We start from the raw sequence: 27,617 nt of genomic DNA, 5'->3' as shown, positions 1-27,617 counted from the left end.
CCTGAGTTCAGGAGTTCAAGACCAGCCTGGCCAACATAGTGAAACCCCATCTCTACCAAAAATACAAAAATTAGCCGGGCATGGTGGCAATCGCCTGTAATCCCAGCTACTCGGGAGGCTGAGGCAGGAGAACTGCTTGAAACCAGGAGGCAGAGGTTGCAGTGAGCCCAGATCACGCCACTGCACTCCAGTCTGGGCAACAAGAGTGAAATTCCATCTCAAAAAAAAAAAAAAAAAGTTAAATGCATCTGTTTTTACAGCCTAACTTACCCAAGAATGGGACAGAGCTCTCTCTGGACCACAGGCAGGATTTGGCAGCACTGCTCAGGCAGATGTCATCCTGGGACCAAGGACCAAGCGTTTTCTTACTTGTTGATCAAAAGAATTAAAGGCCACTTAACATTCTGTCATTTACACCTGTGTGGCTACTCAAGAATATAGATTTTATTTTGCAGTGAAATTATAGAAAAAAATAAAGAATATTGATTTTAGACTGAGCATAGTAGCTTATGCCTGTAGTCCCAGTACTTTGGGAGGCCTAGGTGGGAGGACCACTTGAGGCCAGGAGTTTGAGACCAGCCTGGGCAACATAGCCCAACTCTGTCTCTACAAAAAATTAGTTGAGTGCCGTGGTGCACACCTTTAGTCCCAGCTACTTGGGAGGGTGAGGTGGGAGGAGAGCTTGAGCCCAGGAATTCAAGGCTGTGGTTTGCTGATTGCGCCCCTGCACGCCAGCCTGGGCGACACCGCAAGATCCTATCTCTAAAGAAAAATAAAAATAAATAAATAAATTAATTGCCTTAAAAACATTAGCCAGGTCCGGTGGCACACACCCGTAGTTCCAGCTACTCAGGAGGCTGAGGTAGGAGGATAGTTTGAGCCCGAGATTTGGAGGCTGCAGTGAGCCACAATCACACCATTGCACTCCAGCCTGGGTGACAGAGGGAGACCCTGTCTCAAAAAAGAAAAAAGTGGGGGGGAGGCGGGGAAGACTATCAACTTCAGAAGTAGATGCAATATATATTTAGTAATCTAAGTATCTACATAAAGATACTATGTTTGACTCATTGGCAGGTATGAGTTCATGGCCCAGCGTTCTTTATTAAAATAACAGCTTTCATAGTACACGCTGTGGTTACGTCATTTTTCTTTCAGAGGATTATTACCTTTTAAAAGCTTCTTAAAAAGCTTCTTAAATCTCAAGTTAAAGCTGTTACATTCTAACCCAGTCTCAGAGCTGATTGGCTCAAAACCTCTGTGGGCCAGTAATGCCACATTACCCCAGAGGGGCGGGCAGCGCGGGGGTCAGGGAGCTGCCAAAGCCAGCCCTCCTACTGGCCAGCACGCACATTCCAGGGGATAAATAGGATTAAGTGCTCTAAAGAGGATTCCCAGCCCTCCTGCAAAGGAGGTTCAAACACTCTGGTCTAGTTCTGAACAAAAATAAGCCCCAGAGAAGGAGAAAGTGCCTGTTTAAACACCAGGTGGCCCTATCCCAAGCCTCTGCTCTTCCTCTTACCCCCATCTCTGGGTGGCTGGGGAGAGCCCTTTTCCGCAGGCAAGTGTGCGCACTGGATCCAAGTCCGTGAGAGTAGGTTCAACCCACCCTCTTTGGTTTCCTAAATAGGGTCAGCCCCTTAGCGGCAGTGGGAGGTCATGACCTCAAATCTCTTCTAGCTGCTCTTGGGGACGAATGGATAAACTCTGCTAGGAAGCGCTGTAGCGCGTCTTAGAGAAAGCCCTTTGTATGAACTGCTCTCAGGACACTCTCCTAAATTTAGGCCTTGAAAGATTAAGGTAATAAAAGCTGCTGACATTTGACTGCAATTTTTCTTGTCCGGGAAACAGACCAACCACATAGAACCAAACAGCGTCCCTCTCCAAACTTCACTCCACCCCACCCACCTTTTCAAACTGTCCCACGCAGAGAGGGGGCGACGCTGGCAGGGGTGGGCACCGAACTCGGACTCCCTGTAAAGACGCCCCAACAGCACATGTGTTAACTCATTAACTCGGAGGGATCTAGGGTCACTGTGACGGTTTTCTATTAATAGGGAATAAAGCTCCTGCAGACGTTAGCGGTAATGCCCTGACGGCCGGCGCAAAGTTAACTCCTCCCGGGCCAGCAAGAGGAAACCGTGTCCTGCCCAGGCAGATGTGCACTGGAAACGCGCGTGTACCCATGCACACACGGGGTTTTAGGACCACTCCCCTTGCACAGGCCAGACCCCACACCCATCCCGAGTCTTTTCTCCGGGGAGGGAGCGGCAGCAGCAGGCGGCCGTCGGGTGTCCGTCAGCTCAGCTTCGCCACGCACACGGCTAGGGCCACAGCCGCCAGCAGCACGGCGCCGAAAAGGATGGCGGCCAGGGCCTTCCTGGGGTCGCAACCCCCCCCGCGCTCCTGCAAGGACACGACCGAGGAGGGGCCGGCGCTGACCGTGGACAGGAGCTCGGCGCCCGCCGCCTGCCGGGCTTGCACGGTCCAGCGGGGCACGTTGACCTTCATCTCCATGTTGTCGATCATCTCGCCCACCTGAAGGACCTCGCGCTCCAGCTCCCGCAGGTCCGCGACGTCGAAGTCGCCCTCCGCCTCGAGCCGCAGGCTGCGGGTGCTCAGCGCGCGCGCCGCCACGCCGGAGGAGGCGCCAGCCACACCTGTGCGCACCAGCGGCCGCCGCGGCGCGTGCAGCGGGAACGCGGCGCCCAGCTCCAGCGCGCGTCGCATGTCCGCTTCCAGCAGGTCCAGGCAGCCCGAGAAGGCCACCCAGAGCCGCTCGAACTCGGCGCGCTCGTCGGCGGCCAGGCCCCGGTCGCGCAGCACAGCAGTCAGCCGGGCGCAGGTGGACACCGCCAGCTCCTGCGCCTTCTGGCGCGTCTTTTGCAGCTCCTGCCGCAGGTTCTGCGAGTCCGCCGAGCCACCGACGGTCAGCACCAGGTGGTGGTAGCACGCAGTCGTCTTGTTGAGCCCGTCCAGCAGCGCCTTGCACTCCTCCCTCGCCATCGCGGTGGGCTTCGGCTGGGCCCGGCCGCCCGCGCCCGTTAGCCGCCCCCTCAGCGCGGCAGGACGTCGCTAACCCCCATCCCGGCCTTGGGCCGCGCGGCACGAACGCTCTTCATGGTCTGTGACTCGCTCGGCGCTACCGCCAACGTCCACGGAGCCCGCCCGGGACCCTCGACGTGCGCCTCTGCGGACGGGGCGCGCAGAGGGAGCCCCGTTAGCGGTCCCCCGCCCCCTCGTCCATCCTCCCCAGGCGCACTCCGAGTCACACGTCGTGTCTCTGCGCCGCCCTGGCCTCCACGGTGGCTCCCTGCGAAGCTGAGGGTGCGGTCCCCATCCTCCGTGGGTGCCAACTCCGGGGCAAGCAGGCTGCAGAGCCGCGCGCTCCGCCTCAGGCGCTGCCAAGGGCGGCCGGGTAGGGTTTCCTAGGACCCGCCCACCCCGCTCGTCCCGGCCGGAGCTGCCACCCCCTGGATCAGTGGTAGGCGGGGCTCCACGCGGGGAGGTCACGTGTGGGTGGCCCATCCCTCCCTCCCCTTCGCCCCATCCGAGTTCTGGAATGTTAGCGCTCGGGAGATCCAACCCGTTCTATTTTACGGATGGGGAAACTGAGGCCCACGTAAAAAGCGGGCCAGGCTCCCGCGGAGTTTTTGCCTGTGATGGGACTAGAACCCAGCTATACTGACTCCCGGACCCTGTCGGCGACAGGACGTGGGGTGCCCCGCAGGACTGGGCACCTCCGTGCCCCAAAGCGAGCAGTGACTGGCAATCCGAGGGGCTGGGCGCTGCCGGGGTCAGGTGTCCCTGCCGCGTTGCGCTCACGTTGGTCGGTGCTTCCAAGCGCTAACCCCACCTCTAGTGTCAGCCCGGCTCCCAGTACCGCCCCTCACGTTCTGGGCACGCGCAGTTGCGGGCGCGGGGCGGGGCCAGCTGGAGTAGGAAGCGTAGGGAGCCGCCTGAGCCCCGCCCCCGGCTGGGCTGGACTCCATGATTGCTCTGCGCACACGTCACTCTGGGAAACGACGGTTTCTCATTGGGTCAGCTGTGGCGCGGCTCCGCCCTACGGCGGAGTAAGGGGTGGGCTGTAGGGCCAGATCGCCGCGCGAGGGTGGTGGGCATCGAGGTCCCAGCAGCGGACGAGGGAGGTGCCGCCGTCGCCCAGGATGGGCTGGGAATGAAGCGATGTAGCCTTTTAAGTAAGTGTCCTCGCGCTGGCCTCTTCCTGCGCCTCCCCTCCCGCGGGATGGCTGCGCCTCGGGGCGCGGCGGCCGGGCGGGGCCCGGAGAGTGAGGGGGGAGGGGCTCCCTGCTCTCCCGAGTCCACTCCCGGGTCCGCCAGGTGGCCCCGCGCCGCCCCAGCCCCCGCGTCCCCAGGTGGGTGCCCGGTGCGCAGCCGGCGCGCCCTGCCCACTCCGCCCCTCGAGTCTGGAGGAGGGGAGCGGTCGGCGCGGAGAATGCACCCTCCGAGCCCCGCTGCGTCGACACCGGCGGGTGTGGCCGGGGTCCCGGGTCCGGCGGTTCGGATCTGGCGGGGCGCGGGGCGCGGGGCGCGGGGCTGTCGCCGCGCGGTTTCTCAGAGGCCTAGGGGCTGCTGGAGGGGAGGCGGCGGGTGGGGGTCCGAGCCGCGCGCGCAGCGGTTGTGGTTTCCGGGGGGTGATGAGGGCGCGGAGCGGGGAATCCCTGGCTGCCGGCCTCTCTCGGGGCGGGGGGTCTCTGCGTTCCCACAGATAAAGATTGTTAAAGGAAAACTTTTAAGCACCGAGAGATGTTCCGGATTCTGAGTCTGTTCCGTCTTGTGGTTGAAAATGGACTGCCCAGGAGCACACGAGCCACGCGGTGCCCCCTTGGCTGCCCCACGAGGTGCAGGGGACGTGGGCACTCGCGGCCTGTGCTGGGCGAGGGAGCAAGGGACGGGTCTTCGCTGAGGATTTAGAGCATGCAGGGAACGAGGGCTGCTGGCAGTGCTGGAGGAACTATGAGGCTGCAGAGAGCTCGGATTTTACAAGTTGATGGGTTTCATGGATAGAGGCCCCTATTTTGATTAAAAAATGCACTCTTCCCCCTGGCCGAAGAGTAGAGCAGTGGATATTTTTTTTTCTTTTCTTTCTTTTCGTTTTTTTCTTTTTGAGACAGGGTCTGGCTCTGTTGACCAGTCTGGAGTGCAGTGATGCCATCATAGCTCATTGCAGCCTCAAACTCCTGGACTCAAGCAATCCTTTCACCTCAGCCTCTGTAGTAGCTGGGACTACAGGCGCATGCCACTATGCATGGCTAATTTTTAAAATTTTTTTTTTTTTGTAGAGATGGAGTCTAGCAGGTTGCCTAGGCTGGTCTTGAACTCCTGGACTCAAGCCATGCTCTCGTCTTGGCCTCCCAAGGTGTTGGGATTACAGGCACTAGCCACCACGTTTTGCTGAGCAGTAGCTATTACGTTTCGAGATCAGCCTGGCGTAAGGACTGGTGTTGAGGTGGCCTGAGGGTCCGGTGTACTGAGCCCCGGGGCCTGCTGTCACCCAGGGGTCCGTCCTTTAACTGGGTGAGCAGTATGCTGGGTGTTTGCTGCCAGGGCTTGGGTACTCCTGGCCTTGACCATTGTGTGGAAGGGGGGTTCTCAGCCACCCACACGCTACATAGGGTTGTTCCCAGGGGGATAGTAGTTTTCAGGACAAAATGGGTGGAAAGAGGGAAAATCCTCTTTCCCTTCGGGGGAAGCTTTGGAGACAGCAGAGGGTGAGGAAGCTGCAAAGGTGGCCAGAGGCCAGATGTGCCAGGTCCTGAGCACCTAGCAGAGAAGTTGAGGGCTCACCTGGTGGGGAGTGCAGGGGAATCCTTTGAGGAATCCTGCAGAGCTCGGCGTTGGAAAGATCGCTTTGTTGTGTTGCTGGTGGACAGGCGTGAGTGAAATCCAGGGGGCAGATCCAGGAGGTACAGCCCGTAGGCCTTGGAAGGAGGGGATGCAGGATGGGAGCAGGAGCAGAGGCTTCTTCTGACCAGCCATAGGGACAGGAATGCACCTGGGGATCTGACGTTGGATAGACTTACATTCCCAAGTTACACCCAGTCTTGCCTGGTGACCTGAAATAATCTTGGCCGGCAGCTTCCCTGGGAGGGCAGGCAGAGGTGTCTGTAGAGGGCCGGGGGTTAGGGTCTCCGTTGTGCCTCTTTGTGACTGTTAGACTGTGTCTCCCTCACCAAGACAGCTGCTGGGTCTTTGTTAGTGATGTTTCTGTGTCCCGGTTAGGGTTTCTGTGGCATCTGCCCTGCTGGGGCTCTTCCTGTCTGTCATTTGCCAGCATTAGGTTGGTGTCCAATGACTCCATCCTCTCATAGAGGAGTGGAGGAATGTGACCATGTCATGATAGGTACCAATCCTAGAAAGGATTCAGCCCAGAAGGATCCAGACTTGATTTGTCCTGAGGTTGATTCTCCATCTGAGGAACACTGAGAAGTGGCCCTAGAGCTCCTGCCCAACTGCCCAAGATACTGGTGGAGGGTGCATGGTGGTTCTTCTCCCTGTGGTCCGGGAACAGGGTGATGCGGTGGCATTCGGAGGGGCTGTTGTGCTCCTCCAAACTTTCCTGCTCCCTGCATGGTCCCGCCCTGGTTCCAGTCCTGGCTTCTCTCTAACCCTGCTCATTCCAGCTATCACTGTGTTGGGCTGGCACTGAGCATCCTGATTGTTTTGGGCTTTTTGCCTTTGTGCTTGCTTGGCTATGACCTGGGGTTAGCCCCTCACCTACCCTGGATATGGACAGTGGAGTTCCAGCTCTTGTGAGAGATGACCTGTCCCTGGGAGCTGGGGCTTCCTCTTAATGCCCCACTATCGTTTTGTTCAAGTGGGTGAGCAGTTACTCCATCTCTGCAGGGAACCAGGCACAGGGCTGGGTGCTTTAATGAGAAGCTTTGAGAAGAATATGGACAGGATCTCTAAATGTTATAGGTCAGGAGGACACAAGTGACTGTAACAGCATATATTACATCACCGCATTGCTTCCATTGGTATGAAAAATAGATGAACAGAAAGTTTTCGTTTTTCGCCTTTTCCTTCTGAATCATAAATTAGACCAAATGGAGAATACTGCTCATCTGTTGGGAAGCGTTCCTGGTCAGAGTGTTTGGTCAGAGCCCCGGAAGGGCGGGAACGGCCATCGCAGTGAGATTTCAGCAGGGAGTGCATCTCTAAGGAGGCTGAATTCCCCATGCTGAATTCTGCTGAGCTGGGCTGCACGCTGTCACCAGACGGTTCTTGACCACCCAGACTTATCTGGGCTAGCAGGACGGTTGAAGACCACAAAACCACGAGTGTGCACGCTGCTGCCTGAAATACTAGTTTGAGGCCTCACATGGCTCTCCTGTTCATAGAATAACTGCAGATAACTCACATTTAAAGGTATTTGGTATCTCCAGCTAACTCAACTGGATTTTCTGTACATTTTCCCATCATTTGAGCCCAGGCAGGGATGAAATTTTTTAAAAGAAGTTTTATAAGAAGATTCACTTATCTTTCCAGTTTTACAAGAAAAAGTCCATTTTCTTTGCATGTTATTTTAAAATAGCAAACTAATTCTTTTGTTTGTTTTGTTTTTGAGATAGGTCTCACTCTGTTGCCCAGGCTGGAGTGCAGTGGCCCGATCTCGGCTCACTGCAACCTCCACCTCCCAGGTTCAAGAGATTCTCGTGCCTCAGCCTCCCAAGTAGCTGGGATTATAGGTGTGGGCCACCACAACCAGCTAATTGTATTTTTAGTAGAGACGGGGTTTTACCATGTTGGCCAGGCTGGTCTGAAACTCCTGACCTCAAGTGATCCACCCGCCTTGGCCTCCCAAAATGCTGGGATTACAGGTGTGAGCCACTGTGCCCAGCCAGCAAACTAATTCTTGCAGGTAAACTTGACAGGGTATAAAACTGTTTTTTTAAGCATTTACCCTTATGTAAGAATTCAACTCTGGCATTAAGCACCAGATCATATGAGATTATTACTTTTTTTTTGGAGACAGGGTCTTCCTCTGTCGCCTAGGTTAGAGTGCAGTGGTGCAGTCATAACTCATTGCAGCCTTGACCTCTTGGGCTCAAGTGATCCTCTGGCCTCAGCCTCCCCTGGCTGGGTGTGTGCCACCATACCGATAAGATAATTTTTTGATTTTCCTGTAGAGACAGGGTCTCACTTTGTTGCTCAGGCTGGTCTTGAACTCGTGGGCTCAATCATCTGTCAGCCTCAGCCTCCCAAAGTGCTGAGATTACAGGTGTGAGCCACTGCACCTGGCATATTACAGATTTTTTTTGTCTTTTTTTGAAATGGAGTCTCACTCCGTCACACAGACTGGAGTGCAATGGTGTGATCTTGGCTCACTGCAACCTCTGCCTCCCAGGTTCAAGTGATTCTTCTGCCTCAGCCTCCCTAGTAGCTGGGATTATAGGTGCCCATGCCTGGCTTATTTTTGTATTTTTAGTAGAGACAGGGTTTCACCATGTTGGCCAGGCTGGTCTTGAACTCCATCTCAAGTGATCAGCCCGCCTCGGCCTTCCAAAGTGCTGGGATTACAGGTGTTAGCCACTGTGCCCGGCCGTTTTTTAAATTTAAATTTAAATTTTTTATTTTTTGTTGAGACAGAGTCTCCCTCTGTTGTCCAGGCTGGAGTGCAGTGTCATGATCTTGGCTCACTGCAACCTCCGCCTCCTGGGTTGAAGTGATTCTTATGCTTCAGCTTCCTGAGTACCTGGGATTACAGGGGTTTGCCACCATGCCTGGCTAATTTTTGTATTTTTAGTAGAGACAGGGTTTTGCCATGTTGGCCAGGCTGGTCTCAAACTCCTGACCTCAGGTGATCTGCCTGCCTCGGCCTCCCAAGCCACTGCACCCTGCATGTTACGTATTTTTAACACTAGGACAGAAAGGTTGAGAACAGTGTTGGACAGAGGTCCTTTCTCTTCTTTTTTTTTCATGTGACAGCACGGATGAAAGGACAGAGCTCTTTGAATCCCTACCCCTGGACAGAGGATTCAGTCTTTAGTGACCAAGAAGACTGAGGTCCAAGATAAAGCAGATGACTTGGGGCTAGATAACAGCAGGCCCTGTCTGCGCAGCAGTGCTTGTTAAGGGCGTGGTGTGTTTACACAGTTCTTGCATGTGACCTGCATGTTTTGATGTGGCCCTCAGTGACCTTCCCGTCTCTTGCTGTTCTGCCCCTTTCTGGCCTCTGCTTGGAGTCTTACTACTTTCCCATCCTCTACTTCATCACCTTCCCTGCCGTTTTCTTTCATTTTCTTTCTTTTTTTTTTTTTTTGTGACGGGATCTCAGCCTGTCACTCAGGCTGGAGTGCAGTGGCGCCATCTCGGCTCGCTGCAACCTCCACTTCTTAGGTTCAAGCAATTCTTCTGCCTCAGCCTCCAAGTAGCTGGGACTACAGGTGCCCATGACCACGCCTAGCTAATTTTTGTATTTTTAGCAGAGATGGGGTTTCACCATTTTGGCCAGGGTGGTCTTGAACTCCTGACTTCAGGTGATCCACTGCCTTGGCCTCCCAAAGTGTTCAGATTATAGGTGTGAGCCACCACGCCCGACCACTGCTGTTTTCTTCTGTCTCTGGTCCTTACCTCCCAGCTCTGTTTTTAGTTCGTCCATGGAAGCCTGTCCTTGTTGCCTCATCTTGCGGGGTGGAAGTATTGGTGTTCCTCCAGCATCTTTTCTGAAGCAGAAGGAGCGCCTTTTCCCAGCTTGAGTCTGACCATATTGCATCCTGTTTCTCACATGGCTTTCATCCAGAGCATCTTTACTTTTGCAGTGTGCCACATAGAACCAACTATGTCAGGAACTAGAAAGAGTTTTGTGTTCTTGTGACTCTGTCCCAGCAAAATTGCATTATCTCATTGTGGTGGAGACTCATAAAAGGATTATCTGGGCTCCAGTAATAAGTGAATTTAATGATTCAAATAGCTGAGTTATTGCAGAGGCACCCCTGGGGCCCAGGCAGGGATTATATGCGACCATTTTTATGTTAGTCTCTTCTCCCTAGGAGGACTGGCCGAGAACTCACAGGCCTTTTTCAAGCAGAACCCAGGGCACCTGCAGCCAAGACAGTTCTGGCTGGACCTGGGGAATTAGTTGAGGGGCCTGTGTGGCTGTCTGTCTTGTGGACTTTTCTTCTGTTGAAATAAAATATGACTCTTAGGCTGGGCATGGTTGCTCACGCTGTAATCCCAGCGCTGTGAGAGGCTGAGGCGGGAGGATTACTTGAGGCCAGGAGTGTGAGACCAGCCTGGGCCACATGGCGAGACACCATCTCTACTAAATGAATGAATGAATGAATGGCTCTTATTTATCCTTGAGTCAGCCAGCTGAATCTCAGTTTCTTCATCTGTGACACAGGCTAGTGATACCTACTTGCCTAGAGTTATTGTGAGCATTAAAATAGGATGAGTGCTGGGTGCAGTGGCTCACACTTATAATCCCAGCACTTTGGGGGAGCTGAGGTAGGAGGATCACTTGGGCAACATAGTGAGACCCCATCTGTACTGAAAATTAAAAAATTAGCTGGGCACGGTGGCTCACGCCTGTAATCTCAGCACCCTGTAGTCCGAGACAGGAGGATTGCTTAAGTAACTTAGTGAGACCCCATCTCTACAAAGAATAAAAAAAAAATTAGCTAGGCATGGTGGCTCATGCCTGTAGTCCCAACTACTTGGGAGGCTGAGGCAGGAGGATCACTTCAGCCCAGGAGGTCAAGGCTGTAGTGAGCTGTGATTGTACCAGTGTACTCCAGTGTGAGTGATAGAACAAGACCCGTCTCAAAAAAAAAAAAAAAAAAAAAAAAAAAAAGATGAAGTTAAGACTGGGCACAGTGGCTTATGCCTTGTAACCCCAGCACATTGGGAGGCCAGGGCAGGAGGATCACTTGAGGTCAGGAGTTTGAGACCAGCCTGGGCAACATAGTGAGACCCTGTTTCTACCAAAAACAAAACAAAACAAAAAATTTAGGCTTGGCCAGGTGGCTCATACCCGTAATTGTGGCACTTTAGGAGGCTAAGGTGGGAGGATTGCTTGAGGCCAGGAGTTTGAGGGTGCAGTGAGCTACGATTGTGTCACTGTACTCCAGCCTGGTCAGTAGAGTGAGACCCCAACTCATGAATAAATGAAGGTAAGTAAGTAAAGATGAGGATGTATAGAAGTTATTACAGTGCCTGTAATAACTCTCCTGTAAGGACTCTCCCAAATGGTGGCTATTTTTACCATTAGTCCCAAGGAATAGAATTCATCATGCAGTTATGTATGCATAGTGTTTTCCCAGGGAGGCATTCTGGATCCCTGCTACATAGTGAGAGAGTAGCTCCTATTTCATATTTCCTTCATTTAATTGTATCAAGGATAAATTCACTTTTACGTTTTTTAAATAGTTGCTGATTTTCTCATTTTAATGAAGAGAGAAGGCCCCAGGCTCAAGCTTAGCATCTAATGACTTTTTTTTTTTTTTTTTTGAGACGGAGTTTCATTCTTGTCACCCAGGCTGGAGTGCAATGGCATGATCTCGGCTTACTGCAACCTCCATCTCCTGGATTCAAGCAATTCTCCTGCTTCAGCCTCCTGAGTAGCTGAGATTACAAGTGTGTGCCACCACGCCCGGCTAATTTTTGTATTTTTAATAGAGATGGGGTTTCACCACGTTGGCCAGGCTGGATCCGCCCACCTCGGCCTCCGAAAGTGCTGGGATTATGAGGTTTTTAAATAACAGTAATTACCTTTATAATTTTTAAGATGATCTTCTCTTCGTTGGAAGTGATACCGTTTTTCTATTTAAAGTAGTAGTAAGATTTCTTTTTAAAATAAATTTTAGGCCAAGGATGGTGGCATATGCCTGTTGAGCCAGGAGTTCAAGACCAACCTGGGCAACACAGCGAGACTCCATTTCTACAAAAGTAAACAAAAATAAAACAGAAAGGAAAATACATTTTTATAAAGACAATAAGTTATTGAAGGAAAATGTCAAACACTAGCTAGCAAGAGAGCCATTATGTGTAATTGTTGGGCAAAATTGTGCTCACATTGTGGGCAGGTTGTTCACTGCCCAGCAGCAGGGGCTGTGCAGCATGTTACCTAGGAGCTGCTCACTAGCCTAGTGCCCTTGCACAGGGCTGCGCCCCCTGGGAAGTCGGGTGCCTGTTTTTAATTCTCACAAAGGTCCCATGTGAGCTTGCAGTAACTGGTGCTACGTTGATATGCAGTACTGCATGTCACAGATAGTGAAGGTGGCATGTAAATGACCCTCATAAGAGTCCTGCAGACAGGTATTAGCATTCTCTGTGGTGCAGGCCCAGATGGAGGCTCAGAGAGGTGGGATGACGTGGTTAGAAATCTGATCTCCTGGCTGGGCGTGGTGGCTCACTCCTGTAATCCCAGCACTTTGGGAGGCCAAGGTGGGCGGATCACTTGAGGTCAGGAGTTTGAGACCAGCGTGGCCATCATGGTGAAACCCCGTCTCTACTAAAAATAAAAAAATTAGCCGGGAGTGGTAGTGCACACCTGTAATCCCGGCTACGAGGGAGGCTGAGGCAGCAGGAGAATTGCTTGATCACAGGGGTGGAGGTTGCAGTGAGCCGAGATTGCACCACTGCACTCCAGCCTGGGCAACAGAGTGAGACTCTGTCTCAAAAAAAAAAAAAAAGAAATCTGATTTCCTTTTCTGTGCCCATTTTGTAGGCACCCCCTCTGAGAGCTGATTGGCTCAGAGGAGCAGACCAGGGGTGATGAGGAGCAGCTGTAGAATGTTTCATGAAACACACAAGGCACTGGTTCACATTAGTTAGCAGCATGGAGCAGTCTGCAGACAGCAACATCCTTCAAACAGTTTACTTCCTAAAGTGAGTTGAACACTGACCTGTAATCTTCTTCTGGCCGTTCACAGACCTTTCAGTCATGAATCATGGAAGGGTCTTCTCTGGCTTCAGAAGTCCCAGTTCTGATGGTAGTGGTAGGTGTGTTCCATACTGATTCTTATTTTATCTGTACAGCGTGACTCTGATGTAAGTCCATTTGGCTTTTGCTTTTAGAACCTTACCTAAAATAAGCAATCTAATTTTAGCAACCCCTTTCACAACAGCAGCAAAGTCTATACAGAATATATAAATAGTCGAATAAAAGTCGTATATGATCCTTATGGAAAAGTCGGAGGACATCGAAGAAGACATTCATGGAAAGATATACCATATATGTGGATGATAAAATTCATAATTATAGGGCTGAGTGAGGTGGCTCACGCCTGTAATCCCAACAGTTTGGGAGGCCGAGGTAGGAAGATCACTTGAAGCCAGGAGTTCAAGACCAGCCTGGCCAACATGGCGAAACCCCGTCTCTACCAAAAAATACACACAAAAAGTTAGCTGATGTTGTGGCATGTAGTCTGTAGTCTGAGCTACTTGAGAAGCCGAGGTACAAGAATTGCTTGAACCCAGGAAGCAGAGGTTGCAGTGAGCCAAGATTGTGCCACTGTACTCCAGCCTGGGCAGCAGAGCAAGACCTCTGTCTCGAAAAAAAAAAAAAACTGCAGGCTGGGCGCGGTGGCTTATGCCTGTAATCCCAGCACTTTGCGAGGCTGAGGCAGGCGGATCACCTAAGGTCAGTAGTTCAAGACCAGCCTGGCCAACATGGTGAAACCTCGACTCTACTAAAAGTACAAAAATTAGGCCGGGCGCGGTGGCTCACTCCTGTAATCCCAGCACTTTGGGAGGCCGAGGCGGGCGGATCACGAGGTCAGGAGATCGAGACCATCCTGGCTAACACAGCGAAACCCCGTCTCTACTAAAAATACAAAAAATTAGCCGGGCATGGTGGTGGGCGCCTGTAGTCCCAGCTACTTGAGAGGCTGAGGCAGGAGAATGGCGTGAACCCGGGAGGCAGAGCTTGCTGTGAGCCAAGATCATGCCACTGTACTCCAGCCTGGGTGACAGAGCAAGACTCTGTCTCAAAAAAAAAAAAATTAGCCTGGTGTGGTGGCGGGTGCCTGTAATCCCAGCTACTTGGGAGGCTAAGGCAGGAGAATTGCTTGAACCCGGGAGACAAAGGTTGCAGTGAGCTGAGATTGTGCCACTGCACTTTAGTGTGGGTGAGAGAGCGAGACTCTGTCTCAAAAAAAAAAAAAAATTCATGAATTTAGTGCAGGTCCAATAAAAATCCTAATAGGATTTTTCATGTAATTGACAGGCTGATTCTGATTCATTTGATATTGTAAAGGACAAGGAATAACCTTTGGAGAACAAGCTGGAGGGGAGCTTTTCTCTGTGAGTTAGTAAGGCTTATTATGAAGCTGTAGTCATATAAAATAAATGTTCATATGTGGTCTCTCCCTGCCCTGTCCAGTGTAATAGCTGCTAGTGGCTATTGAGCACATGAAATGTGGCTAGTATGAATTGAGAAGTGCTGTAAATGTAAAATGAACACTAGATTTTAAAGACTTAAGAATAAAAAAGAATGTAAAATATATCATTAATAACAGTTTTTGTTTGTTTGTTTGTTTGTTTTTTGAGACAGAGTCTCACTCTGTCACCCAGGCTGCTGTGCAGTGGTGCAATCTCAGCTCACGGGAGTCTCTGCCTCCTGGGCTCAAGTGATTCTCCTGCCTCAGCCTCCCGAGTAGCCTGGCTAATTTTTGTATTTTGTAAAGATGGGGTTGCCCAGGCTTTTCTCGAACTTGTGGACTCAAGCAGTCCACCTGCTTTGACCTTCCAAAGTGGTGGGATTACAGGCATGAGCCACTGTGCCCGGCCATCATGAAGAACTTTTTATTATTATTATTATTATTACTATTATTATTATTATTATTATTTGGGGATGGAGTCTTGCTCTGTTGCCCAGGCTGGAGTGCAATGGCACAATTTTGGCTCACTGCAACCACTGCCTCCTGGGTTCAAGCAGTTCTGCCTCAGCCTCCCAAGTAGCTGGAATTACAGTCACCCGCCATCATACCCGGCTAATTTTTGTATTTTTATAGAGACGGGGTTTCATGATGTTGGCCAGGGTCTTGAACTCCTGACCTCAGGTGATCCGCCCACCTCAGCCTCCCAGAGTGCTGGGATTACAGGTGTGAGCCACTGTGCCCAGCCAATAACTTTTAAATAATGATCAAGTCAAGTGCAGTGACATATACCTGTGGTCCCAGCTACTTGGGAGGCTGAAATGGGAGGACTGCTTGAGGCTGGGAGTTCAGGGCTGTGGTGAGCTGCGATTGTGCCTGTGAATAGCCACTGCAACATAGCAAGACCCCGTCTCTAAAAAACAAAATAAATAATGGTCACATGTTGAAAATATCATATTTTGGATATATTAAGATAAAATATATCATTAAAATTAATTGCACCCTATTTCTTTTTTAATGTGCTACTAGAAAATTTAAAATGACATTGTGTATTTCTATGTAATATATACATAATTGTACTTCTCACATGTGACAGTAAGACCCTTGAAACAGAGTAGAGCCTGGAAACAGGCTAAACATACGTGGGATCTTGGAGTGTGACAGCCGTAGCATTATCAACCTGTGTGAAATGAACAGAATATTCAAAAAATGATGATGGGACAATTGGCTTACTATGTGGAGAAATATAATTAGACACTCGATTTATAGCATGTACAAAAATCCAGATGGATTGAAGACCTAAAAATAGAGAACTTTACTCTTTTTAGAAATCATAAGGACTATCTTTATGGCTTTGAAATTGGAAAGGACGTGGTTTCAGGTAGCCTTTGCTGTGTAACAAACCCACCCAAAATGTAGTGACTTCAAACTGCCACAATTTATTACTTCCTACGTTGTGTGAGTTGGGTGGGTGGTTCTTCTACTGGTCTCAGCTGGGATCCCTCAAGGGGCTGTATTCTGCTGGTGGGTTGGCTGTGCTCGCTGGGCCACCTAGGCCTCGCTCTCCCCCCATGGCCTTTCATCATGTGGGCTTCTTCATAGCATTGGGATCTTGGGGTACCAAGAGAATGAGAATGGAATCCACAAGCCCTTTTGTAAGTGTGTATGTATGTATATACATTTACTTTTCTTATTTCTTGAATGTACTAAGACTTTTTGTTTTGTTTTGTCTTTGAGACAGAATCTCACTCTGTCACCCAGGCTGGAGTGAAGTGGCGTGATCTCGGCTCACTGCAACCTCTGCCTACTGGGTTCAAGTGATTCTCCTGCCTCAGCCTCCCAAGTAGCTGGGATTACAGGCAAATGCCATCACGCCTGGCTAATTTTTGTATTTTAGTAGAGACGGGGTTTCACCATGTTGTCCAGGCTGGTCTCAAACTCCTGACCTCAAGTGACCCACCCGCCTAGGCCTCCCAAAGTGTTGAGATTAGAGGCGTGAGCCACCGTGCCTGGCCTTTTTCTTTGTTTTTTAAAGAGATGGGGTCTCACTCTGTTGCCTAGGCTGGAGTGCAGTGTTTCAATCATAGTTCATTGCAGCCTCAAACTCCTGGGCTCAAGCGATCCTCCCATGTCAGCCTCCCGAGTAGTTGGGACTGCAGGCATGTGCCAGCACACCTGGATAATTGTTGTATTTTATTATTTGTAGAGACAAGGTCTTGCTATTTTGCCCAGGCTGGTCTCAAACTCCTGGCCTGAAGTGATCCTCCTGCCTTGGCCTCCCAAAGTGCTGGGATTACAGGAGTGAGCCATTGTGCCCAGCCCCTGTAAGACCTCTTGAAGCTGACACTCACAAATTGTACAGCATCCATTCTGCCTGTTGGTTGAAGCAAGTCACAGGGCTGGCTCTGATTCAGGGGCTGTGGAAATGAGTTTACTTCCTTTTTTTTTTTTTTTTTTTTTTGGAGACTGAGTCTTTCTCTTTTGCCCAAGCTGGAGTGCAGTGGCAGGATCTGGGGTCACTGCAATCTCTGCCACCTTAGTTCAAGCGATTCTTTGCCTCAGCCTCCCAGGTAGCTGGGATAACAGGCACATGCCACCACGCCCCACTAATTTTTGTCTTTTTGTAGAGATGGGGTTTTGCCATATTGGTCAGGGTGATCTCGAACTCCTGACCTCAAGTGATCTGCCTGCCTCGGCCTTCCAAAGTGCTGGGATTATAGGCATGAGCCACCGTGCCTGGCCTGCTCTATCTTCTGATGGGGGAATAGTGAAGTCACTTTGCAAAAAGACCTGCCAGAGGATAGGCATGCCAATTACAGATTTCCTAAGGCTCAAAAAGCACTGACCTTAAAAGCAAAGAGTGGCAAATCCAATTATTGTTGACCCTTGAACAATATGGGTTTGAACTGTGTGGGTCCACTTATATGTGTTTTTTTCAACCAAATTCAGGTTGAAAATACCATATTCACAGGTTGCAAATTTCTGTATATGGAGGGCTGACACAGACATGTGAGTTCCACAGGGCCGACCATGGGATTTGAGTATGTGTGGACTTGGGTATACAAGAGGGTCCCAGAACCAATCCCCCAAGTATACTGAGGGATGACGGTCCATTCACATCAAAACTTCTGGCCAGGCACAGTGACTCACGCCTGTAATCCCAGCGTTTTGGGAGGCTGAGGTGGGAGGATTGCATCAGGCCAGGAGTTCAAGTTCAGTGTGGGCAACACAGCAAAATCTCATCTCTACAAAAAGTAAAAAATAAAAAAAAGGTTGGGCGTGGTGGTGCATGCCTGCAGTCCCAGCTGCTCTGGAGGCTGAGGTGGGAGGTGGGAGATCACTTGAGCCCAGGAGTTCAAGGTTACGGTGAGCTACGATCATGCCATTGGACTCCAGCTCTAGCCTGGGCGACAGTGTGAAACCCTGTCTCAAAATAAATAACATCCAAAGTCCTATTTCTGAACACACCCATTTGACAAAATGAAAAAGCAAGTTACAGACTAGGAGATGGTGTGAGTATATGTGGGTGTGTGTGTGTGTGTGTGTGTGTGTGTGTAATTTTTTTTTTTTTTTTTTTAGACAGCATCTTGCAGCATCACACAGGGTGGAGTGCAGTGGCGTGATCATGGCTCATAGTGGCCTTAACCTCCTGGGCTCAAGTGATTCTCCTGCCCCAGCCTCCTTAGTACCTGGGACTATAGGCATGCACTGCCACACATGGCTAATTTTTAAAACTTTTTTTGTAGAGATGGGGTCTCGCTATGTTGCCCAGGCTGGTCTTGACCTCTTGACCTCAAGTGATCCTCCTACCTCATCCTCCCCAGGTGCTGTGATTACAGCCAGCCTGGGAGATGATATTTAAAACTTACTTTAGTATACAGATGTGTAAAGAACTATAAATCCTAAGAAAAAGGCCAACAACCCAGCGGGAAAGTGAGCAAAAGACATGATCAGGCAGTTTACATAACAGAAAGAAATTTAGTTCATTTAATTAATCAACCAGTGAAAGTTAAAAACAGTGGGATATGGCTTTATAGTCATAGACTATCTCAGCCCATGCAGGCTGCTGTAATAGAAGGCTTGAAAATGACAGAAATGTGTTTCTCACAGTTCTGGAGGCTGGGAAGTACAAGGTGAAGATCCTGCAGGTTGGATGTCTGGGGAGGGCCTGCTTCATAGACAGCTGTCTGTTCTCTGTAACCTCACATGGCCGGAGGAGCAAAGGAGCTCTCCCAGGCCTCTTTCTTTTTCTTTTTTTTGAAACGGAGTCTCGCTTTGTCACCCAGGCTGGAGTGCGGTGGCGTGATCTCTGCTCACTGCAACCTCTGCCTCCTGGGCAGTCCCAAGCTGGGACTATAGGCATGCGCCACCACACCCAGCTAATTTTTGTATTTTCAGTAGAGACGGGGTTTCACCATGTTGACCAGGCTGGTCTTGAACTCCTGACCTCAGGTGATCCACCCAACTTGGCCTCCCAAAGGGAGGATTACAGGCATGAGCCACTGTGCCCGGCTGCGTAAGGGCACTGATCTCATTCATGAAGGCTCTGCCTTTGTAACCTAATCACCCCCAAAGGCCCCGCCTAGCGGGTTAGTATTTTAACATATGAGTTTTTGGGGGACATAAACATTTAGACCATAGCACAGACTAACAGAAATTTTATTATTTTATTATTTTAATTTTTGAGGAGATAGTGTCTTGCTATATTGTCCAGGCTGGTCTCCAACTCCCGGTCTCAAGCGGATCCTCCTGCCTTAGCCTCCCGAGTGGCTGGGACTACAGGCACATGCCACCATACCCAGATAATTGTTTATTTTTGTAGAGGTAGATAATTGTTTATTTTTATTGTTTATTTTTGTAGATAATTGGTTTTTTTTTTGTAGATAAATTGTTTATTTTTGTAGAGGTGAGGGTTTTGCTGTATTGCCCACTCTGGTCTTGAACTCCTGGGCTCACGGGATCCTCCTGCCTCAGGCTCCCAAAGTGCTGGGATGACAGGCATGAACCACCACACCTGGCTTCCACTTTATTTCTTAAAAGAAAATCTGAGGCAAACATGGCAAAATGTGACGATTCCTTAATTCTGGTGCTAGGTTTGCATTATTACTCAGTACTTTTCCGTGTGCTAAAATATTTCATTAAAAATACATGAGTATCTTGAGAATGTCATAATTTTGGTCATGTAGGATATTCTAAAAATAGCCATTTATACTTTAGCCAAGACTTGGAGTTTAACAAGATTTTCTGAGCATAATTTACACATTAGCCAATAAACGGGTCATCTTGGAATTGGTGGGTTGTATTTGAGATTTCCTGGTGGAGTGAGTCTGTGGGAGAAAAAAATGGCACGTCGTGAATCCTTTTTTATTTGGAGGATACTCTTTAGAAATTGCCAGGTGCAGGTCGGGTGTGACAGCTCACGCCTGTAATCCCAGCACTTTGGGAGGCCGAGGCGGGCAGATCACCTGCTGGTCAGGAGTTCAAGACCAGCCTGGCCAACATGGCAAAACCCTGGCTTTACGAAAAATACAAAAATTCGCGGGTGTGGTGGTGGGCGCCTGTAGTCCCAGCTACTCCCGAGGCTGAGCCGCGCTCCAGCTACTCCCGAGGCTGAGCCGCGCTCCAGCCTGGGTGACAGAGTGAGACTCTGTCTCAAAAAAAAAAAAAAAGAAAAAGAAAATGCCAGATGCATCAGATGCAGACTTTCATGTGTTACGTAAACTCGAAAATGGCTATTCACTGCTTTTCCCTCCCTTATTGCAGGAGATTTGCTCTGACCCATCTGAAGTCCATATGGCTCTGTATGATGAAGACCTCCTGAAAAATCCTTTCTATCTGGCTCTGCAAAAGTGCCGCCCTGACTTGTGCAGCAAAGTGGCCCAAATCCATGGCATTGTAAGTGCACTGAGCCTCGGGGTTGTCCTGAGGCATGAATGGTTCCAGAGACGTGGTAGACTAAGGCTCAGTTTGGAGGGAGTTTGTTATAAACTCAGCTTAACAAGCTCCCAGCAGTGTGCTTGGTCTGTGAGTGAGCAGCGAGGGGCCCCCATGAGCCGCTCCCTCCAGGAAGCCTTCTGGGACTGCAGTCCAGACTGTAATACTTTCTCTGAACTCCCGGCCCCCGCCTGTGGCTAACTGTGCCCTTTCGTGGAGCACCCCCAGTGACACTTGGTCTCACGCTGCGGTGCTCTCATTTCTCTCTTGCCTGTGGAGGCTTCTCCAGGGCTAAAATGAGTTGTGCTCCCTGGGGCCTCACGAGTCCTGGTCTGTCTGGGAGGTGGGTGCTCACCCTCATAGAATAAGGGACCGAGTAAACGCATTCATACACTGCTTTGAAAGGTTTTTCCAAAGGGAAAGCACCATGATGAAAGAACTTTTCTGGTAGAGGCCACAACCTCAGAAGCCTTCAGGGGCAGCCAGGTAACAGGAATGAGAAGCAGGCAGGAGACGCTGTCGCCTGTCATGGTGGGGGCATCTGCCTGGATGGGGGCAGGCCCCGCATTGTGGGTCTTTCCAGTTCTCAGGTCAGTGAACTTGGCGGGCATCCTACTTAGACAGCACTGGGGGACACAGTGTCCCGGGTGCATTTGTGTCGTCTGTGGCCTCTGCTTCAGGAGTCTTCCGTCTTCTTTTTGTCTGTTGTCCCCTACTCTCCCAAATGGATATCCACTTCTCTCATCCTGTGGGGCGACTTTACTTAGATATGTGAGGTGCCTGAGGGTTTGAACTGAAGGAGAAGTCAGGTTAGCTGAGTGTGGCTTCAGGTTCTCAGCGGCCTCTCGGACGCCGGAATTGACTTTCATTTATTTTTATTTTTATTTATTAATTTTTTTTGAGACAGAGTCTTGCTCTATCACTCAGGCTGGAGTGTGGTGGCGTGATCTCAGCTCACAGCAACCTCTGCCTCCCAGGTTCAAGCGATTCTCCTGCCTCGGCCTCCCAAGTATCTGGGATTGCAGGTGTGTGCAACCACACCCGGCTAATTTTTGTGTTTTTACTAGAGATGGAGTTTCACCCATGTTGGCCAGGCTGGTCCTGAACTCCCGACCTCAGGTGATCTGCCCACCTCGGCCTCCCAAAGTGCTGGGATTACAGGCGTGAGCCGCTGTGTCTGGCCTGGACTTGACTTTGATTTTGCCCAGGCCAAGCTCTGCCATCAGAAACTGGGTTTCTTTTTTTTTTTTGAGACAGAGTCTCACTCTGTTGCTCAGGCTGGAGTGCAGTGGCGCAATCTCGACTCTCTGCAACCTCTGCCTCCCGGGTTCAAGTGATTTGCCTCAGCCTCCTGAGTAGCTGGGATTACAGGCACAAACCACCATGCCCCGCTAATTTTTTTTTTTTTTTTTGAGACGAAGCCTTGCTCTGTCACCCAGGCTAGAGTGCAGTGGTGCAATCTCGACTCACTGCAACCTCCACCTCCGGGGTTCAAGCGATTTTCCTGCCTGAGTCTCCCGAGTAGCTGGGACTACAGGTGTGTGCCACCACACCCAACTAATTTTTGTATTTTTAGTGGAGACAGGGTTTCACCATGTTGGCCAGGCTGGTCTCGATCTCCTGACCTCGTGATCCACCCGCCTCAGCCCCCCAGCATGCTGGAATTACAGGTGTGAGCCACCACACCTGGCCTAATTTTTGTATTTTTAGTAGGGACAGGGTTTCACTGTGTTGTCCCAGCTGGTCTTGAACTCCTGGCCTCAAGTGATCCGCCTGCCTCCATCTCCCAAAGAGAAGCTAGGTTTCTTGACATCTTTTCCAGTTTTTATGATTAGTTTTGTGATTCATATTTCTTCACCACAATCTTCTTACTTTAGATTTTAGAAGCCAAAAAGTTCATTATTTTAAAAATTAGAATATATAGCTCTTTCCGAATAAAAATCTCATAAAATTCACCAAAGACATTCATTGTCATCTCTTCATTTCACAGCAATTATTAAAAGCTGCTGTATACAAGATACTTTGTTTGATGGTGAGGATTCACCAAGAAACAGAAACACACATCACTCTTTTTTTTTTTTTTTTTTTTTGAGATAAGGTCTTGCTTTGTTCACCAGGCTGGGCTAGAGTACAGTGACATGAACACGGCTCACTGCAGCCTCAAACCTCTAGACTCAAGCAGTCCTTCTGCCTCAGCCTCCCGAGTAGCTGGGACTACAAGCATGTGCCACCACGCCTGGCTGGTTTTTATTTTTTGTAGAGATGGGGTCTCACTATGTTGCCCAGGTTGTTCTTGAACTCCTGGCCTCAAGTGATCCTCCTGCTTCAGCCTCCCAAAGTGCTGGGATTACAGGCATGAGCTGTCACGCCTGGCCCTAGATCACCATCTTTACCCTCATGGAGCTTAAATTCTAGTGCGAAAGATGGTCATTCACTGAGCGAGTGCATACTAATTACGGTGGTGGTGAGTGTCGCAGAGGAAAAGTACGGGACGCAAGGTGGGCATGGATCAGGGAGGGCCTGGCCGTACTGCAGGAATATTTCCTCTCTTCCTGTCTTCGTTGTATGATATTTTAAACTACTGTCTAGACAAGTGCATATTTTCATATATATCTTTATCCAGCTTTTTAGAAGTGTCACACTGTGGCATAGTTATTTCTGTGGAAGCTCTTTGGGGAAGCTCTGTCTTGCTCAGCATGGTGTTAGTGAGCCTGGCGGCTGCCACTTCAGGCTTTTCTTTTTCTTTCTTTTCTTTTCTTTCTTTCTTTTTTTTTTGAAACAGAGTCTCACTGTGTTGCCCAGGCTGGAGTATAGTGGCTCTATCTGGGCTTGCTGCAACCTCTGCCTCCTGGGTTCAAGCGATTCTCCTGCCTCGGCCTACCAAGTAGCTGGGATTACAGACACCCACCACCATGCCTGACTGATGTTTGTATTTTTAGTAGAGATGGGGTTTGACCATGTTGAGCAGGCTGGTCTCGAACTCCTGATCTCAAGTGATCCATCTGCCTTGGCCTCCCAAAGTGCTGGAATTACAGGCGTGAGCCACTGCGTCCGGCCTAACTTTTGTAATTTTTGTAGAGATGGGGTTCTCAATTTCTTGCCCAGGCTGGCCTTGAACTCCTGACCTCAGGCGATCCTCCTGCCTTGGCCTCCCAAAGTGCTGGAATTACAGGCGTGAGCCACTGCGTCCGGCCTAGCTTTTGTAATTTTTGTAGAGATGGGGTTCTCAATTTCTTGCCCAGGCTGGCCTTGAACTCCTGACCTCAGGCGATCCTCCTGCCTTGGCCTCCCAAAGTGCTGGGATTACAGGTGTGAGCCACCATGCCTGGCCAACTAAGTGCTTTTCAGCTACAAGTCATGGGATCCCACTCAAGCCCACTTTAGCAAAAGGGGGATTTTGAATGAACTTTTCTGCCTTGTTGCCTTCCTTTTGGGGACACCGGAGAATGGAGATTCTTCTTAGGCTGTGCCGTCCAGGGTTCCCCCGCAGAACCCCAGACCCTCATTCCAGCTCCTCCTGAGATCCAAGGCATCCACAAGGAACTGCTGGGGTCCACATGGGGCAGCAGTGAGCCTCTGGTCTTCCTCAGCCTTGTTTGGTGGACTTGAATCAGTGAGGTTGCCAGGCATGTTGGTGCAGGCCTGTAGTCCCAGCTACTCAGGAGGCTGAGGCAGGAGGATCGCTGGAGCCCAAGAGCTCTGGGATGTCGTGAGCTATGCTGATTGCATCTCCACACTAAGTTTGGCATCAATATGGTGACCTCCCAGGAATGGGGGACCACCATGTTGCCCAAGGAGGGGTGAACACTGCCATGCTGGAAATGGAGCAGGTCAAAACTCCTGTGCTTTGCTGGGCGCAGTGGCTCATGCCTGTAATCCCAGCACTTTGGGAGACCAAGGCAGGCAGATCATTTGAGGTCAGGAGTTCAAGACCAGCCTGGCCAACATGGTGAAACCCCATATCTACTAAAAATACACAAATTAGCCAGGTGTGGTGGTGCGCACCTGTAATCCCAGCTGCTTGGATGGCTGAGGCATGAGAATCTATTGAACCTTGGAGGCAGAGGTTGCAATGAGCTGAGATTGCGCCACTGCACTCCAGCCCAGGCGACAGAGCAAGACTCTATCTCAAAAAACAAACAAACAAAAAACAAACAAAACAAACAAAAAACCCTCCCGTGCTGATCAGCAGGGGGATTGCACCTCTAAATAGCCACTGCACTCCAGCCTGGGCAACATAGTGAGACCCCATCTCTAAAAAAAAAAAGAAAAAGAAAAAAGAATCAGGGAGGCCAGCATCTCAGCAGAAATCAGCAGACTGCAGGAGCTGCCGTCACTGTCACACTGGTCAGGTTTGCTGGCCCATGCCGGCCCCCTCTTGTCCGTGTGAGGAGGGACATGGACCCACACCTGTCCAGTCTGCAGTTGTGCTCTACCTATGTTTATAGACTGAAAGAAAAAGTCGAATATCTCGATGGTCTCCAGGAAAATGCCATCCTTTCTGTCACCTCTAAGGGATCCCTGTGGCCTCAGCAGTTGAATGCCAAATATCTTTCCATGAAGTTTGGACATTGTACCAACTTTATTTCATTTTTAATATTTTGGTAGAGATGGGGTCTCACTATGTTGCCCAGGCTGGTCGTAACCTTGTACCAAGTTTGACTGCCCTTGAGTCTGCCCTGGAGATCAGAGTCCTTTATCAGGCTCCAAAAAATGTGAAATCACTTAAAAACGTGTCTCGGCCAGGCATGGTGGCTCACGCCTGTAATCCCAGCACTTTGGGAGGCCGAGGCAGGCGGATCACTAGGTCAGGAGTTTGAGACCAGACTGGCCAACATAGTGAAACCCTATCTCTACTAAAAATACAAAAAATTAGCCGTGCGTGGTGGCAGATGCCTATAATCCCAGCTACTGGGGAGGCTGAGGCAGGAGAATTGCGTGAACCCGGGAGGCGGAGGTTGCAGTGAGCTGAGATCACGCCACTGCACTCCAGCCTGGGCAGCAGAACGAGACTCTGTCTCAAAAAAACAAAAACAAACAAAAAAAAAACCATGTGTCTCCCGCAGAGTGAACTGCACCACGCTTCTCCCTGCATGCACGCTGCTGGGCCGCCTCATCTCCGTGTGGCCCTGCAGCAGTGTGTGTGGGGCAGCTGAGGGTGCAGCTTGACTGCTCCTTCTCTCCCCACCCGTCCCCATCCCCGCCCCGCCACGCCTCGAGGCGCCTTCCTTCCCAGGTGCTCCTTTTGTGGGGATGCCCCCACATCCAGGCAGGTGTCTCCTTCCTGCCCTCCTCTGCTATCTGATTGGACAGTGGAAGCGCCTTCTCCTGTGCTCACCCAGATTTCAAATTTCAATTTCAGAGGGCTGTGACACCCCCACTGCTTCTAAAAGTCACCACTGTGCTTACAACTATCCGGCTAATTACACACCTGTGGCGTCCTCAGAGCAGGCTGGGCAGGTGTGCGTCCCTGGGGCTTTAGTGCAGAGTTGAAAGTCCTCCAGGTTTCCCAGGTGCACCAGGAGACCGGCCCCTTTGCCTACAGGAAAAACAAAAATTTCAAAGGAGATTGAACTTGGTCCTTTTGTTGAGGTGTCTGATTTAATGGGGTAAGTAGGCTCCAGGGGCCTAGTCTGGGAGCCTAGCAGCATGTCTTCTAAGCCCCAAGAACTAACTTTCGTCCAAGCTAAGGGCGCTGAGACCCCTGCTCCAGTTCTCAGAATTTATTTAGTATAGATGCTTCCAACAAGCCGTGGCCATCCACTCCACGCCAGGCACCGTGCCAGGTTTCAGGGTTACACGATCAATGGGGAACTTGGCACGCCTTCAGGGAATTCCAGAAACAGGCCATTTGCAGGCCAGAGGAATGAGTATCAGGACAGAAGGCAGCGTGGGCAGCTGTGGAGTGCTTAATCCAGCCTGGGGAGGAAGCAGGAGAGTGCCCTGGAGTAGGTGCCACTCAGGCAGATTCTTGCCTTTTATTTGACTTTTCTTTTCTTCTTTCTTTCTTTTGAAATGGGGTCTTGCTCTGTCACCCACGCTGGAGTATAGTGGCGTGATCTTGGCTCACTGCAACCTCCACCTCCTGGACTGAAGTGATCCTCCTGTCTTAGTCTCCTAGGTAGCTGGGACTACAGGCGTGCACCACCACGCCTGGCTAATTTTTGTATTTTTTGTAGAGACAGGGTTTTGCCCTGTCGCCCAGGCTGGTCTCGAACTCCTGGACTCAAGTGATCCACCCGTCTCAGCCTCCCAAAGTGCTGTGATTACAGGCGTGAGCCACCACACCTGTCTCCTTTTGTTTTTCCCCATAAAATGCAGCTCCTGCAGGACTTTCTTTCCCCCAACCCCACGCCCTACCCCCAGGATGGAGTTTTGCTCTTGTAGCACAGGCTGGAATGCAGTGGTGCGATATTGGCTCACTGCAACCTCTGCCTCCCGGCCTCAGCCACCTGAATAACTGGGATTACAAGCGGTTGCCACCGCACCTGGCTAATTTTTGTATTTTTAGTAGTAGAGACGTGGTTTCACCGTGTTGGCCAGGCTGGTCTCAAACTCCTGACCTCAGGTGATCCACCTGCCTCAGCCTCCCAAAGTGTTGGAATTACAGGCGTGAGCCACCACACATGGCCTTTCTTTAATTACTGTGATTTAAAAAATTCTTTCTAAAGGGGCTAGAATAAACCGTTTTTTGGTTAAGCCTTGAAATTTCTAGGTCCCCACCTTCTGGTCAACGCAGTATCTCTGAACTTCGTCTATGCCGGTAACTCTGAAAAGTCTTTGCCAGCAGTAAAAACTCCACAGCTACTCCAGAAGTAGTCTGAAGCCCCCTAAGGGATAGCCTGGAGGCCGTTGGCCTAGCTCTCTACCCCCCATCCCAGGCAACTCCTCCCCGGTCTCAGCAGGATTGCTGTGGGGGTTGTGGGTGGAGCCAGGGAACCCAGCGTTGGCTTCTGGTTGCTATGAAATGCTCTGGGCAGCAGGGGCCTCTCTCTTTCTTGGCATAGGAGGAACTAGAGCTCCTTTTTATGTCTGCCAGAAAACTGGTTGGGGGAAGGGTTGGTCCTGAGGGCCCCCGATTTACCCAGTAAACATGCACTGGGCACCTGCCTCGTGTCCAGCAGTGTGCTTGACAGTGGGGATGCAGTGAATGGGGCCAGACGTGCGTTATGCAAGTTAGGGAGGCGGAGAAGGCGACGCAAACAAGCGGGCAGCACGTGGGCACAGTGGGGCAGAGTTCTCTGAGGCCCCTTAGAAGTTCCTGCTTCGAGGCCAGGCATGGTGGCTCACACCTGTAATCCCAGCACTTTGAGAGGCTGAGGTGGGCAGATCACGAGGTCA

General features: G+C 50.6%; 2 protein-coding genes across 2 annotated transcripts in view; one reads left to right on the top strand and one right to left on the bottom strand.

The window, feature by feature from the left end:
• Positions 1-950: 950 nt before the first annotated feature.
• On the bottom strand, positions 951-3,544 carry RGS9BP (regulator of G protein signaling 9 binding protein). The gene has a single exon (XM_004060451.5). It carries the CDS (start codon positions 3,001-3,003, stop codon positions 2,296-2,298), a length of 708 nt encoding a protein of 235 aa, XP_004060499.1. The 5' UTR covers positions 3,004-3,544; the 3' UTR covers positions 951-2,295.
• A 393-nt stretch (positions 3,545-3,937) lies between these two features.
• ANKRD27 (ankyrin repeat domain 27) overlaps positions 3,938-27,617 on the top strand; it is a 78,246-nt gene continuing 54,566 nt past the window's right edge. Inside the window, exons 1-2 of the mRNA XM_019016471.4 lie at positions 3,938-4,196; positions 20,106-20,237. Of these exons, the coding sequence (XP_018872016.1) occupies positions 20,136-20,237 (102 nt within the window). The 5' untranslated portion in view covers positions 3,938-4,196; positions 20,106-20,135. The remainder of the gene's footprint in view (positions 4,197-20,105; positions 20,238-27,617) is intronic.

This window comes from Gorilla gorilla, chromosome 20 (genome assembly GCF_029281585.2).
Source record: "Gorilla gorilla gorilla isolate KB3781 chromosome 20, NHGRI_mGorGor1-v2.1_pri, whole genome shotgun sequence".
NCBI classification, from domain to species: Eukaryota; Metazoa; Chordata; class Mammalia; order Primates; family Hominidae; genus Gorilla; species Gorilla gorilla.
This window is presented reverse-complemented; position numbering and strand designations above follow the sequence as displayed.

Coding starts and splice junctions, on each gene's coding strand:
- RGS9BP (XM_004060451.5), bottom strand. CDS start 3,003: ATGGCGAGGGAGGAGTGCAAGGCGCTGCTGGACGGGCTCAACAAGACG.